Below are 13,450 nucleotides of genomic sequence, written 5' to 3' on the forward strand. Positions count from 1 at the left end.
TTACCACCCCATCATCCAGATCATTTATGTATATTACAAACAACATTGGGCCCAAAACAGATCCCTGAGGCACCCCGCTAGTCACCGGCCTCCATCCCGATAAACAATTATCCACCACTCCTCTCTGGCATCTCCCATCTAGCCACTGTTGAATCCATTTTATTACTCCAGCATTAATACCTAACGACTGAACCTTCTTAACTAACCTTCCATGTGTACACAGTAAGAGGTGTTAGCTTGAAGCTCATCATCTTTTCCCAGTGCATTTAAAGGATTTAATGGATATTTTAAGGATTCAAAATATATCAGAGCACTTCTTCTGCTTCCTGCGTAACATTTATATCCCAGTCTATATTTTAATACCTTTTCAGTCCCTTTTTATGGGCATATTGCCTTGCAGATTTTCCACTGTAGTAACAATTATTACCATTGGACGATACCATTGAGAGCTTCAAGTTCCTAGGTGTGAACGTTGCCACTAGCCTGTCCCATTCCAGCCACGTTGATGTCATATCCAAGAAGGCCCACCCGTGCCTGTACCTAGGAGGCTAAAAAAAGTTAGCATGTCCATAAGCCATAGGAGCAGAATTAGGCTATTTGGCCCATCAAGTCTGCTTCACCATTCAATCATGGCTGATCCTTTTTTTCTCCTCCTCAACCCCATTATCCGGCCTTCTCCCCGTAACTTTTGATGCCATCAAGAACCTATCAACCTCTGCCTTAAATACACCCAGTGACCTGGCCTCCACAGCTGCAGGTGGCAACAAATTACACAAATAAAGAAATTTGTTTGCATCTCTGTTTTGAATGAATTTGTTTTGTGCCCTCTTGTCCTAGACTCTCCCACCATAGGAAGCATCCTTTTCACATTTACTCTGTCTAGTCCTTTCAATATTCGAAAGGTTTCACTGAGATCCTCCTTCATCCTTCAAAATTCCGACGAGTACAGACCCAGAGCTATTAAACATTCCTCATATGATAACCCTTTCATTCCTGGAATCACCCTTGTGAAAATCCTCTTGACCCTTTCCAATGCAAGCACATCTCTTCTAAGATAAGGAGCCCAAAACTGTACACAATACTCAAGGTGAGGCCTCACCAGTGCCTTAGAAAGCCTGAGCATTATATCTCTGCTCTTGTCTTCTAAAACTCTTGAAATGAATGCTAACATTGCATTTGCCTTCCTCACCACTGAGTCAACCTGCAAGTTAACATTTAGGGTGTTCTGCACAAGTACTCCAAAGTCCCTCTGCATCTCAGATTTTTGGATTTTCTCCCCGTTTAGAAAATAGTCCGCACATTTATTTCTACTACCGAAGTGCGTGACCATGCATTTCCGACATTATACTTCATTTGCCACTTTCTTACCCATTCTCCTAATCTGTCTGAGTCCTTCTGCATCCTACCTGTTTCCTCAAGAGTACCTGCCCCTCCACCAATCTTCGTATCATCTGTCAACTTGGCAACAAAGCCATCTATTTCATCATCTCAATCATTTATATGCATCAGAAAATGAAGTGGTCCCAACACCGACACCTTCAGAACACCGCTGGTCACTGGCAGCCAACTAAACAAGGATCCTTTTATTGCCACTTGTTGGCTTCTTCCAATCAGCCAATGCTCTAACCATCTTAATAACTCTCCTGTAATACCATGGGCTCCTAACTTGGTAAGCAGCCTCATGTGTGGCACCTTGTCAAAGGCCTTCTGAAAGTCCAAATATATAACATCCACTGCATCCCCTTGATCTATCCTACTTGTAATCTCCTCAAAGAATTCCAAAAGATTCATCAGGCAGGATTTTCCCTTATGGAAACCATGCTGACCTTATACGTTTTTGTCCTGTGTCACCAGGTTCTCCATCACCTCATCCTTAACAATTGATTCTAACATCTTCCCAATCACTGAGGTCAGGCAAACTGATCTTTCATTTCCTTTATGCTGCCACCCTTCTTTCATAAAGAGTGGAGTGACATTTGCAATTTTTCTGTCCTCTGGCACCACCCCAGAGTCCAATGATTTTTGAAAGATCATTTCTAATCAGAATCAGAATCAGAATCAGACTTTAATCGCCAAGTACCTATGCACATACAAGGAATTTACTTCCGGCAGATGTTGTCTCTCTGCTCATAACAATAATAATGATAAATATAAATGAAAATATAGATTATACATACAGGTAGTGCAATCCAAGTAATAGTTAGCCGACAGTTAACCGGCAGTTAATTGTTCAGCAAAGTGACCGCAGTAGGGAAAAAACTTCTCCGGTGCCTATTAGTCTTAGTCTGGAGGGATCTGAAGCGCCTACCAGATGGAAGCAGATCAAACAGTCCAAGCGCAGGATGGGAGGAGTCCTTTATGATATTCCCCGCCCTCTTCTTCAACCACCAGAATCTCTAATGCTACCTCTTTCAGAATCCTAGGGTGCAGTTCCTCTGGTCCAGGTGACTTATGTACCTTTAGGTCTTTCAGCTTTTTGAGCATCTTCTCCCTTGTAACAGTAACTGCACCCACTTCTCTTCCTCCACACACTACAACATCTGGCATATTGCTAGTGTCTTCCATAGTGAAGGCTAATGCAAAATACTTATTTAGTTCATCTGCCATCTCTTTGTGCCCCGTTAGTATTTCTCCTGTCTCATTTTCCAGCAGTCCTATAGCCACTCTCATCTCTCTTTTATTTTTACATACTTGAAAAAGCTTTTATTATGCAATTTGATATTATTTGCTAGCTTGCTTCATATTTCAACTTTTTCCCTTCTAATGATTCTTTTAGTTGCTCTCTGTAGGTTTTTAAAAACTTCCCAATCCTCTATCTTCTGACTAATTTTTGCTTTGTTGTTTGCCCTCTCTTTTGTTTTTACATTAGCTTTGACTTCCCTTGTCAGCCACAGTTGTACTATTTTACCAATTGAGTTTTTCTTCTCTTTTGGAATACACATGTCCTGCACCTTCCTCATTTTTTCCAGAAACGCATGCAATTGCTGCTCTGCTGACATCCCTGCCAGCGGCTCCTTCCAATTTACTTTGGCCAATTCCTCTCTCATACTACTGTAATTTCCCTTCCTCCACTGAAATACTGTTACGTCAGACTCTACTTTCTGCCTATCAAATTTCAAGTTGAACACAATCATATTGTGATCACTGGTTCCTAAGGGTTCTTTTACCTTAAGCTCCATAATCGCCTCTGGTTCATTACATAGCACCCAATCCAGTATAGCTGATCCCCTAGTAGGCTCAATGACAAACTATTCTAAAAAATCATTTCTTAGGCATTCAAACTCACTCTCTTGAGATCCCTCACCAACCCGATTTTTCCAATCAACTTGCATGCTAAAATCTCCCATGACTATCATAACATTGCCCTTTTGACACACCTTTTCTATTTCCTTTTATAATCTGTGGTCCACCTCCCAGCCACTGTTGGGAGGCCTGTATATAACTGCCATCAACGTCCTTTTACCTTTGCAATTTCTTAAATCAACCCTCAAGCATTCAACATCTTCTGATCCTATGTCACATCTTTCTACTGATTTGATGCCATTCTTTACTAGTAGAGCCACACCACCCCCTCTGCCTACCTTCCTATCCCTCTGATATAACATGTAACCTTGGACATTCAGTTCCCAACTACAGCCATCCTTCAGCTACGATTCAGTGGTGGCCACAACATCATACCAGACAATCTGTAATAGTGCAACAAGATCACCCACCTTTTTTCTAATGCTCAGCACATTGAGATACAACAACTTGAGTACCGTATTTGCTACCCTTTTTTGATTTTGCATCCCTAGTGTACTGATACTCACCCTCTTGGCTGTGTTCCCATCACCTGCCTGCCCTTCCTGACAGTCTGACTGCACACTATCTTTACTTTTTTACCATCTGTCTTCTCCTGAGTCCCATCACTCCAGTTTCCACCCCCATGCCTTCTGAACAGGTCATACCTCCCCCAGAAGAGATCCTAGTTATCCAAGAATCTGAAGCCCTGCCCCTGCACCAGCTTCTCAGCCATATATTTATCTGCCAAGTCATCCTGTTTCTACCCTCACTGGCGCGAGGCACAGGGAACAATCTAGAAATTACTACCCGGGAGGTCCTGCTTCTCAGCTTTCTGCATAGCTCCCTAAAATCTCTTTTCAGGACCTCTTTGCTTTTCCTTCCTATGTCATTGGTACCAATATGTACCTAGTCATCTGGCTGCTCTTCCTCCTTCTCCAAGATGTTGTGGATGTGATTTGAGACGTCCCTGACCCTGGTACCTGGAAGGCAATGTACCATCCAGGTGTCCCCTTCACATCCACAGAACGTCATGTCTGTTCCCCTCACTATTGAGTCCCCTATCACTACCGCTTCCTTCTCCTCTCCCTTTCCCCATCAACTCTAATCAATTTTTATCAAAGCATCATAGAAAACAATCTTTCTGGATGCATAAAGCTTTGATACAGCAACTGCCCTGCTCCTGGCCACAAGAAACAGCAGAGACAGCTCAGCAAATCACAGGAATGAGCCTCTGCTTTGTGGATTCTGTCTATACCTTTCCATCTCAGTAAAGCACATTACCTTCAGGCTCATGGACCACCCTCTATCCCACCGTCATCGGGCCCTTGAACAAACCTCATGTTTGACAAGAGAATCAGAGCCGCACATTCTATCTCGTTGTGATCTTGCACTATCGTTCACCTGCACTATACTCTTTTGGTACCTTTTACACTTTGTTTTACCATATTCTATCTCAATGCACTGTGTAATGAATTGATCTGTATGCAAGACAAGGTTTTCACTGTATCTTGGTACCTGTGATAATCACAAACCAATTCCAGTTCCACTACCAGTAATTGATTAGTTGTGATGTGCTTTCCATCATCCTGAGTGTGTGAGTGGCTCTATAGCACTCTATTAGGTTCAGAATAGATGCAATTGTAATGTTCACTCACTGGTAGTTGTAAGCCCAGCTATACTGCTCCCATGTAAAACAGGGGCTCTTTGCAACAATATTAATTGGCTATTACGAGAATTTTTTATTCATATGGAGCTGAGGTTTGACAATCAGTATAAATATGGGGTGTAATCTATAGTTCCAAGCTTTCAGAATTGCTGTAATCAGATAAATGATAATACCCTACTTAACCATTTGTTTGGCTTCTGCCTGGTATGTAACCAACTTAACTGAGCTGTCAAACGTAATTTGAGGAATGGGCATCAAGCGGTTATCTGGAAGAATTTGCCCCTCCCCCATTGTAATCCCTGGCCAGGAATGTAAGTGTTATTCCAGTGCTTGATAAAATCTGTAGGGTTTTCGGTAACAAGATATTTGAAAGTGTCTACATTAAAGAATGTGTGCTTGTTTCTATCTGAAGGGATATATTTAAATAAAATTTAAATAATTTTTTCTGGAACTAGTCTGAATATGTGAGAGAGGATTGGGATGCTCTGCAGTTTGATTCTTCGATTGGTTGTGACTCAGATGATGGCAAGCTGCTCTCTGACTTAGAAGGTACCAGACTCCAATCTAATCCAGTCTAGTCGTGAGAGAGTGCTGCAATATCTTTTGATTGAGTTATTATACAAAAGACTTATCTATCAGATTGATATAAAAAATCCCAAGTATCTTAAAGCAGAGCTGGAAAGTTATTCTTGGTGCACTTATTAATATTTTTTAAATGGACCATCTGGTCATTATCAGATTGCTTTTTATGGGAACTTATTGTGCACAAATTGAGTAGCAGGAACTTCAAAATGGAAAAGCAAAATATATTAACAGAAGACCAATCAAAACCAGAACTTCGGGTCTTTCTGGTAGCAAGCTATTATTGACATTACAAAAGTTTATCTCAGTATCTACTCTAAAATGCCCTTCTGACATGTTTGGCTCTTGTGTTATGAATCTTAGAATTTAGCCAAAGAACTTCTATTCATTGGCATCGATGAGTTTTTGTTAGCGTGTAGATATTTTTATCAGAAGTGTGGGCGCCACAACTTACTTAACGATTGAGAACTAAATGCTGGACTTCTACCTTCTTACACTGTTAGAATTTCAGAGCCTTTAGTGTTTGGAGATCAAGACCATCACTGGAAATGTGACTGAGGAAGCAGGGAAATTGTTTCTGTCTGGTAAACTGTGCCTAAAGATGTGCTAAAAACCACCTAGGTTAAGGTTATGTTTCTCTCACAATAGCAAAGACTTGTTTCCACACCCTCTGTACTTCTTGCTTTTTAAAGGGTAGATCTTCCAACTCACAGAAATATCTGGTGTAGTTTTTCTGTTCTTTCACTGTACTCCTTTGTGAGAATAGAACTGCAACTTGGTGGTAACATTTCCAGCTTCTTTATTTATTAGTTTCTGACAGTGATTTCAATTCTTAATTTGCTAATACCAGGAGGTCCATTTGTTCAATAATGTAACCGTGATTGCTATCCATCAATCTCCCCTCAGTATTGAGCGGAAGATTTTGTTATGCCTATTCCCAGCACTTATCAAATCCTGTCACTGGAACCCATGATTTAAATTAATTTGTGCTGCAGGAAAAAAAAATCAGAACTGCCTTTAATTTAGCAGTGGCTTTCGGAGGCTGTTCGAGGTGCAGAGAGTTGTGGAGCAATTAAATGTCATGACATTTTTCTAAACATGAGCTTGGATAAGGCTGCTATGTGTGGAGCTTGCAAACACATTCATGACATACCATACACGCAGCAAAGGAAAGCACAGAAAGGAACAAGAGCACCAGAGACAGGATTCAGTAAATGGCCATGTTCACCGTCAATGTATCTTCATCCATGACAATCCCACGAAATCCAGCAGTGAAGTGGCAAGGATTTCCAAAAGCACAAAGAAACGTATATGTTAGAAGGTAATGTAGCATTTTTCTCAAGTGAATATATTTTCACTCAAAGAAACGTTTGATTTGATTCACATCTGTTGAACATCAACATATATTTTATTGTATATGCACATCCCTACATGCAGTCTAAGAATTTACAATGTTCAAAGGATATATGCTTGTTCAATAACTTAAAATAATAGCAGGATTAGTGCATGATTTTGCATGCACTTGAAGTACATTACTTTGTTTAAAAGTTGTAGAGAATGTTGACGCTAATTTCTAAGAGGTTTGAACATACCATGTTTGCATATTATTTTTACAAAAAAAACTCCATGAATGATCTTGTTGCTGTAACATCTAAGTTTGAAAATGTTGTTAAAGACAAAATTATCTTCAAGCATGTGTCAAAAATGCCTTCACATGCAAATGATTTTTAAGGGAATTACATCGATCAACCTATGTAAAAATATTTCATGATGGAGGATCGTGTAATGGGAGGAAGTGGGGCAAACGGCGATGGTAGTAGTTTTTCTGATGACCTGCCAGATTTCAAAAACCTCTGGCACAAGGGATTCAGAATCAAAAGCAAATCTGATACTTGTTTTTATTCATAGAAGTTGTTTTTTTTTATTCTGCAAGGGCACCGGAATAATATGATATTCTCAATGGGTTTCACATTTTGTTCAGAACACAAAACATAACTGCATATGATTGTATATTCAGATAAGGCACTGTGGGCATTTTTCTCCTTGCTTCGCACATTTCAACTCCTGCCTGCTCTTGCTGCAAAAATTGTTCTGATGCTGTGATCAACTGAATACTGCTTTGTGTCTGTTAAAGCTACAAAATCTAAAGACAATAAAATATTTAAATAGAATCAGAAACTGTCTGATACAGACAGAGGAGAGCAAAGGAAGAAAATTCATTAATGCAGAGCTTTTATGTTTTGAGTCAATTACATGTCTAGTATTCCAAGCTTCCTGAATTTTATTGCGGATGGCATTACTAAAAGATGGAATCATGCTGATGGCAAGATTCAGTAGTATACACATTATCGAATTTTAGTTACTCTGAACATTACTATCTCTGCAAACCTAAATTGAAGACCTAAACCTCTTCTCATTACTGCCATCTGGGAGGCGGTACAGGAGACTGAAGATGTACACTCAGTGATTTAGGAACAGCTTCTTCCCCTTTGCCATTAGACTCCTCAATGGTCCATGAACCCATCAACTCTACCTCGTTATTCTTACTCTTTGCAATTGATAGTCTTTTTTATGTTTTGGCATTGTACTGCTGCCACAAAACAATAAATTTCACATCAAGTAAATCTGTGATGATAATTCTGAATCCGATGCTGATTCTGAGAAAAAAAAGGTAGTGCTGATTTTTATGTATCAAGGACATGCTATCTTTATCAGGAAGCCATGCAGCCTTTGTCATAACTGAAACACTGCCTCACCAATACCACCTCACTATTCCTCTTTTTCTCTATTTATTTATTATAACTTATAGTTATGCCTGCACTGCATTGCTGCCATACAGCAACAAATTTCATTACTTATGTATGTGACCATAAACCTGATTCTAATTCTGATCCTATTTCTGAAAAAGTTTGTGAAGCTACAGGGAGGGTGGCAGTGGGGATTTTTCTGATAGGGTAAAACCAGGATGACCATGGCTAGTCCTCCTGCTCTACATCTCACATCACCCAGAATCTTTTCTCTAGGTCTTTGGACCATTTTCAAATACCTCTTATTGCTTCCATTCAGTCATTGATGAGGTAACCTTGTTTACAGGCGAGCTCCATGTTAATACTGTTTATACCCCCAACCCCCCCCCTCAGAAACATCTGTCCCCCTACCAGTAGACTTGATTTATCAAACCCTTTTGTTTTCAGGCTAAGCAGTGAAAGGTCCATCCTCACTTCCTAAATCTAAGGGACAGAAACTGATTCAAAACCAGTTTGATCATCCATCCACAGCTCTGCTTGGATAAAGTCAAAATCAGTGACTGAGCCCCCAGAGGCCTTTTAGACCAAGAATTTAAAACATTTACCTGAAACTTATAATTTGAGACTGTGACCACTGGTTTTAGACAAAACCAGCTAAGAGGAACATTAACTCCATATCCATTGTGTGAAGCCCCAAAAGAATTTCAAACTTTTCAATAAGATCACTTAAGCAACAGAGAGAGCGGATAACTGTGGGTTCCATTACTTCATCACCAACAACAACCTAAAATTTCTGTTTCTCTTACCACAACATAAGGGGTTCATTATGTTCAGTTGCCTGGCATCTCCTGAGATCAAGGGACTTAGATTGACTGGCATCTCCTTAGAGCAAGGGGTTTAGTTGGGGTGGAGTTTGTTAGGTGTGTTCAGGAAGGTTTCCAAATGCAATAAGCCAATTAGAGGAGAGGCTGTACTTGATCTGATCTTGGGAAATGAACCTGGTCAGGTGTCAGATCTCTTGGTGGGAGAGCATTTTGGAGGTAGTGATCACAACTCTATCTCCTTTACGGTAGTGCTGGAGAGGGATAAGAGCTAACAGTTTGGGAAAATGTTTAATTGGGGTAGGGGAAAATGTGATTCTATTAGGCAGGAACTTGGGAGCAAAAATTGGGGGCTGGTGTTTTCAGAGAAGTGCACAGTAGAAATTTGGCAAATGTGGTTCCATTGAGGCAGGGAAAGGATGCTGAGGTTGAAAACCATAGTGTACAAAGGATGTGGAAAATCTAGTTAAGAGGAAAAGAAAGGCTTTTGAAAGGTTCAAGAAACTAGGTACTATTAAAGATCTAGAAAATTACAAGGGTGCCAGGAAGGAGCTTAAGAATGAACTTAGGAAAGCTAGAAAGGGCCATGAGAAGGCCTTGGCGAGCAAGACTAAGGAAAACCCCAAGGTATTCTACAAGCATGTGAAGAGCAAGAGGATGATCTATGTGAGAATAGGACCAATCAGGTCCGATAGTGGAAACTTGTGCATGGAGTTGAGGAGGTAGCGGAGGTACTTAATGAATACTTTGCTTCAGTATTCACGAGGGAAAGGGACCTTGGCAATTGTAGAGATGACTTACAACAGACTGAAATGCTCCAGTGTATAGACACTAAGAAAGAGGATGTGCTGGAGCTTATGAAAAGCATTAAGTTATACAGGTCACTGGGACTGGATGAGATGTACCCCAGACTACTGTGGGAAGTGAGAGAGGAAATTGCTGAGTCTCTTGTGATGAAATTTGCATCATCAATCAGGATGGGAGAAGTACCGGAGGATTGGAAGGTTGCAAATGCTGTTCCCTTGTTCAAGAAAGGGAGTAGAAATAGCCTAGGAAATTATAGACCAGTGAGTCTTATTTCAGTGGTGGGCAAGTTGTTGGAGAAGATCCTGAGAGGCAAGATTTATGAGCATTTGGAGAGACATAATCTAATAGGGAATAGTTAGCATGGCTTTGTTAAGGCAGGTCATGCTTTACGAGCCTGATTGAACTCTTTGAGGACGTAACAAAACACATTGTTGAAGGTAGAGCAGTGGATGTAGTGTATATGGATTTCAGTAAGGCATTTAATAAGTGCAAAGTTCATTCAGAAAGTAATGAGGCACGTGATCCAAGGAGATCTTGCATTGTGAATCCAGAATTGGCAAAAGGTAGCTGTCGATGTTTCGTATTGTGCATGGAGGTCTGTGACCAGTGGTGTTCTGCAGGGATCTGTTCTGGGACCCCTTCTCTTTGAGATTTTTATATATGACCTGAATGAAGAAGTAGAAGGGTGGGTTAGTAAGTTTGCTGATGACACAAAGGTTGGGGTGTTGTGGATAATCTGTGGGTAGTCTTGGCAGTGTGGAGGATCAGTGAGATCTTAGGGTCCTTGTCCACAGGACACTCAAAGCTGCTGCGCAGGTTGACAGTGTTGTTAAGAAGGTGTTTGGTGTGTTGGCCTTCATCAACCGTAGGTTTGAGTTCCAAGAGCCATGAGGAAATATTACAGCTCTCTAAGACCTTGATCAGACCACACTTGGAGTACTGTGTTCAGTTCTGGTCACCTCACTACAGGAAGAATGTGGATGCTATAGAGAGAGTGCAAAGAAGATCGATGAGGATGTTGCCTGGATTGGAAGGCGTACCTTATGCGAATAGGTTGAGTGTACTTGACCTTTTCTCCTTGGAGTGATGGAGGATGAGAGGTGACCTGAGAGAGGTGTTTAAGATGATGAAAGGCACTGATCACGTGGACAGCCAGAGGCTTTTTCCCAGGGGGCATAGTTTTAAGGTGCTTGGAAGAAGGTACAGACGAGATGTCAGGGGTAAGTTTTTCACACAGAGAGTGATGGGTGCGTGGAATGCACTGCCGGCAACGGTGGTGGAGGCAGATACAATAGGGTCTTTTAAGAGACTCTTAGATAGGTACATGGAGCTGAGAAAAATAGAGGGCTATGCAGTAGGGTAATTCTAGGTAGTTTCTAGACCAGGTTACAAGGTCAGCACAACATTGTGGGCTGAAGGGCCTGCACTGTGCTGTAGTTTTCTATGTTCTATGCTTCTCCCATTTCCCATTAGAAAATAAAATACAGAACACTACAGCACATGAACAGGCCCTGATGTCTACACTGAACATCTTGCCAAATTAAATTAAACCTCTTTTGGCTGTACAAAATCTAATCCCTCCATTCTCTGCATATTTATGTTTCTATCTAACAACCACTTAGAAGCTACTAATATTCTACCTGCTTCCACCACACACCTGACTGCCTATTCCAGGTAGCTATCAACTCTGTGTAAACAAAACCTTCTTGTTAAAAGTGACACACAAAATACTGGAGGAAATCAATAGACCAAGCAGCATTGAGGGGAAAGAGTAACCAGGCAACGTTTCAGGTTGAAACCCTTCATCAAGACTGGAGAAAAAAGATGAGAAGTGAGAGCATAAAAGTGGGAGAGGGTAGGAAGAAATTCAATGTAGTAGGTGGTAGGTGAAACCAGGAGAGGGGGAGGGGTGATGTAAAGAGCTTGGAAATCGACTGGTGAAAGAAATAAAGAGCTGGAGAAGGAGGAGTCTAATAGGAAAGGACAGAAGGACATGGAAGAAAGAGAAGGGGGACGAACACCAGACAAAGGTGATGGGCAGGTAAGGAGGTAATGATAGAGGGAACAGTAATGGGGAAGGGTGAAAGGGGGTGGGGGCATTACCAGAATTTAGAGAAATCAATGTTCATGTCATCAGGTTGGAGGCTATCCAGACAGTTGTTCCTCCAACTTGAGTGTGGCATCATTGCACCAGTAGAGGAGGCTGTGGACTGGCATGTTGGACAGGGCATGGGAAGTAGAATTAAAATGGGTGGCCGCTTTTTCTGTCAGATGGAGTATAGGGGATCGGTGAAGTGGTCTCCCAATCTACATCAGGTCTCACCAATATACAGGAGGCTACACCGGGAGCACTGGACACAGTAGAGACCCCAAGAGACTCAAAGATGAAGTATCACCTTCACCTGGAAGGACTGTTTGTGGCCCTGCATGAGACCTATCCTTAGCTCAATGAAACCAGTCCCTGAACACCCAACTCCCATGCAAACTAATATTGTCTCTTCAGGAACTGGTCCTTCTCATTTTCAAAACTACCGTCAGCATCCATGACCTCTGTCAATAAAAAAATATCAGTTTTTCTCCAATATCCCTTCACAATTGTTTTCTCATACAAGTTATTGCTTCATATTCCCATGCCTATCTGCCTTGTAACTCATTGTTTCAGTCCTTACATGGCAGCAAAGTCGCACCGACCAAATTATTTGTTGTTTGTACATTATCAGCTTTATTGTTCCATTATTAAACACCTAGATTCTTGCATATTTCAGTTAACTAACCTTGGCTGTTTGCTCTGTATTATTCTTATGCTGTAGCTTGGTCCACTCATTCACAGACAGATTTTGTTTTTACTGAAGCCTTCTAATTCATTTTGACTATTTGCAGTCTTTATAACTCTATTAATAATAATTTTCTCTATAAATTATTATTTCCTTCAAGTTGTATTAGTGGGATGTTCTTCATTCTGAATTCTTTTTAAATGATATACAGAACTTAATGGATTGGATTTTTGAGAGTACAAGGGGTGATTGATAAGTTCGTGGCCTAATGTAGAAGGAGTCAATTTTAGAAAACCTAGCACATTTATTTTTCAACATAGTCCCCTCCTACATTTACACACTTAGTCCAGCGGTCGTGGAACGTACGGATCTTGGACCTCCAGAAAGTGTCCACAGTATGGGTGATTGATAAGTTTATGGCCTCAGGTAGAAGGAGGTGAATTATACAGCTCTCGTCACATGCACATGCAGGTCAACTTTTTGAGTGGTTATACAGAAAGTTTGAAGTTAATAACTCATCTCCTTTTACCTTGGGCCACAAACTTATCAATCACCCCTGATGTTATTAACTGAGTTATTAACTTCAAACTTTCTGCATAATCACTTAAAGAGTTGAACTGCATGTGCATGTAACAAGAGCTGTATAACTCATCTCCTTCTACCTTAGGTCATGAAATTATCAATCACCCCTGCTGTGGGCACTTTCTGGAGGTCCAAGATCCAAATGCTCCACGACCACTGGACTAAGTGTGTAAAGTTAGGAGGGGAAAA

The 13,450-nt window shown here is 40.9% G+C and overlaps 1 protein-coding gene across 6 annotated transcripts in view; it reads left to right on the forward strand.

Annotated features, from left to right (window-relative positions):
* Positions 1 to 13,450, forward strand: part of dlg3 (discs, large homolog 3 (Drosophila)) — a 559,740-nt gene that overhangs the window by 394,876 nt on the left and 151,414 nt on the right. Inside the window, exon 1 of one of the 6 annotated variants that reach the window (XM_073058153.1) lies at positions 6,717 to 6,851. The exons of the other annotated variants lie outside the window; for them this stretch is intronic. Coding sequence (XP_072914254.1) covers positions 6,745 to 6,851 — 107 coding nt within the window. The 5' untranslated portion in view covers positions 6,717 to 6,744. Of the gene's footprint in view, positions 1 to 6,716; positions 6,852 to 13,450 lie in introns of those variants that run through there. 6 annotated transcript variants of the gene reach the window in all.

This window comes from Hemitrygon akajei, chromosome 10, assembly GCF_048418815.1.
Source record: "Hemitrygon akajei chromosome 10, sHemAka1.3, whole genome shotgun sequence".
Classification (NCBI taxonomy): Eukaryota; Metazoa; Chordata; class Chondrichthyes; order Myliobatiformes; family Dasyatidae; genus Hemitrygon; species Hemitrygon akajei.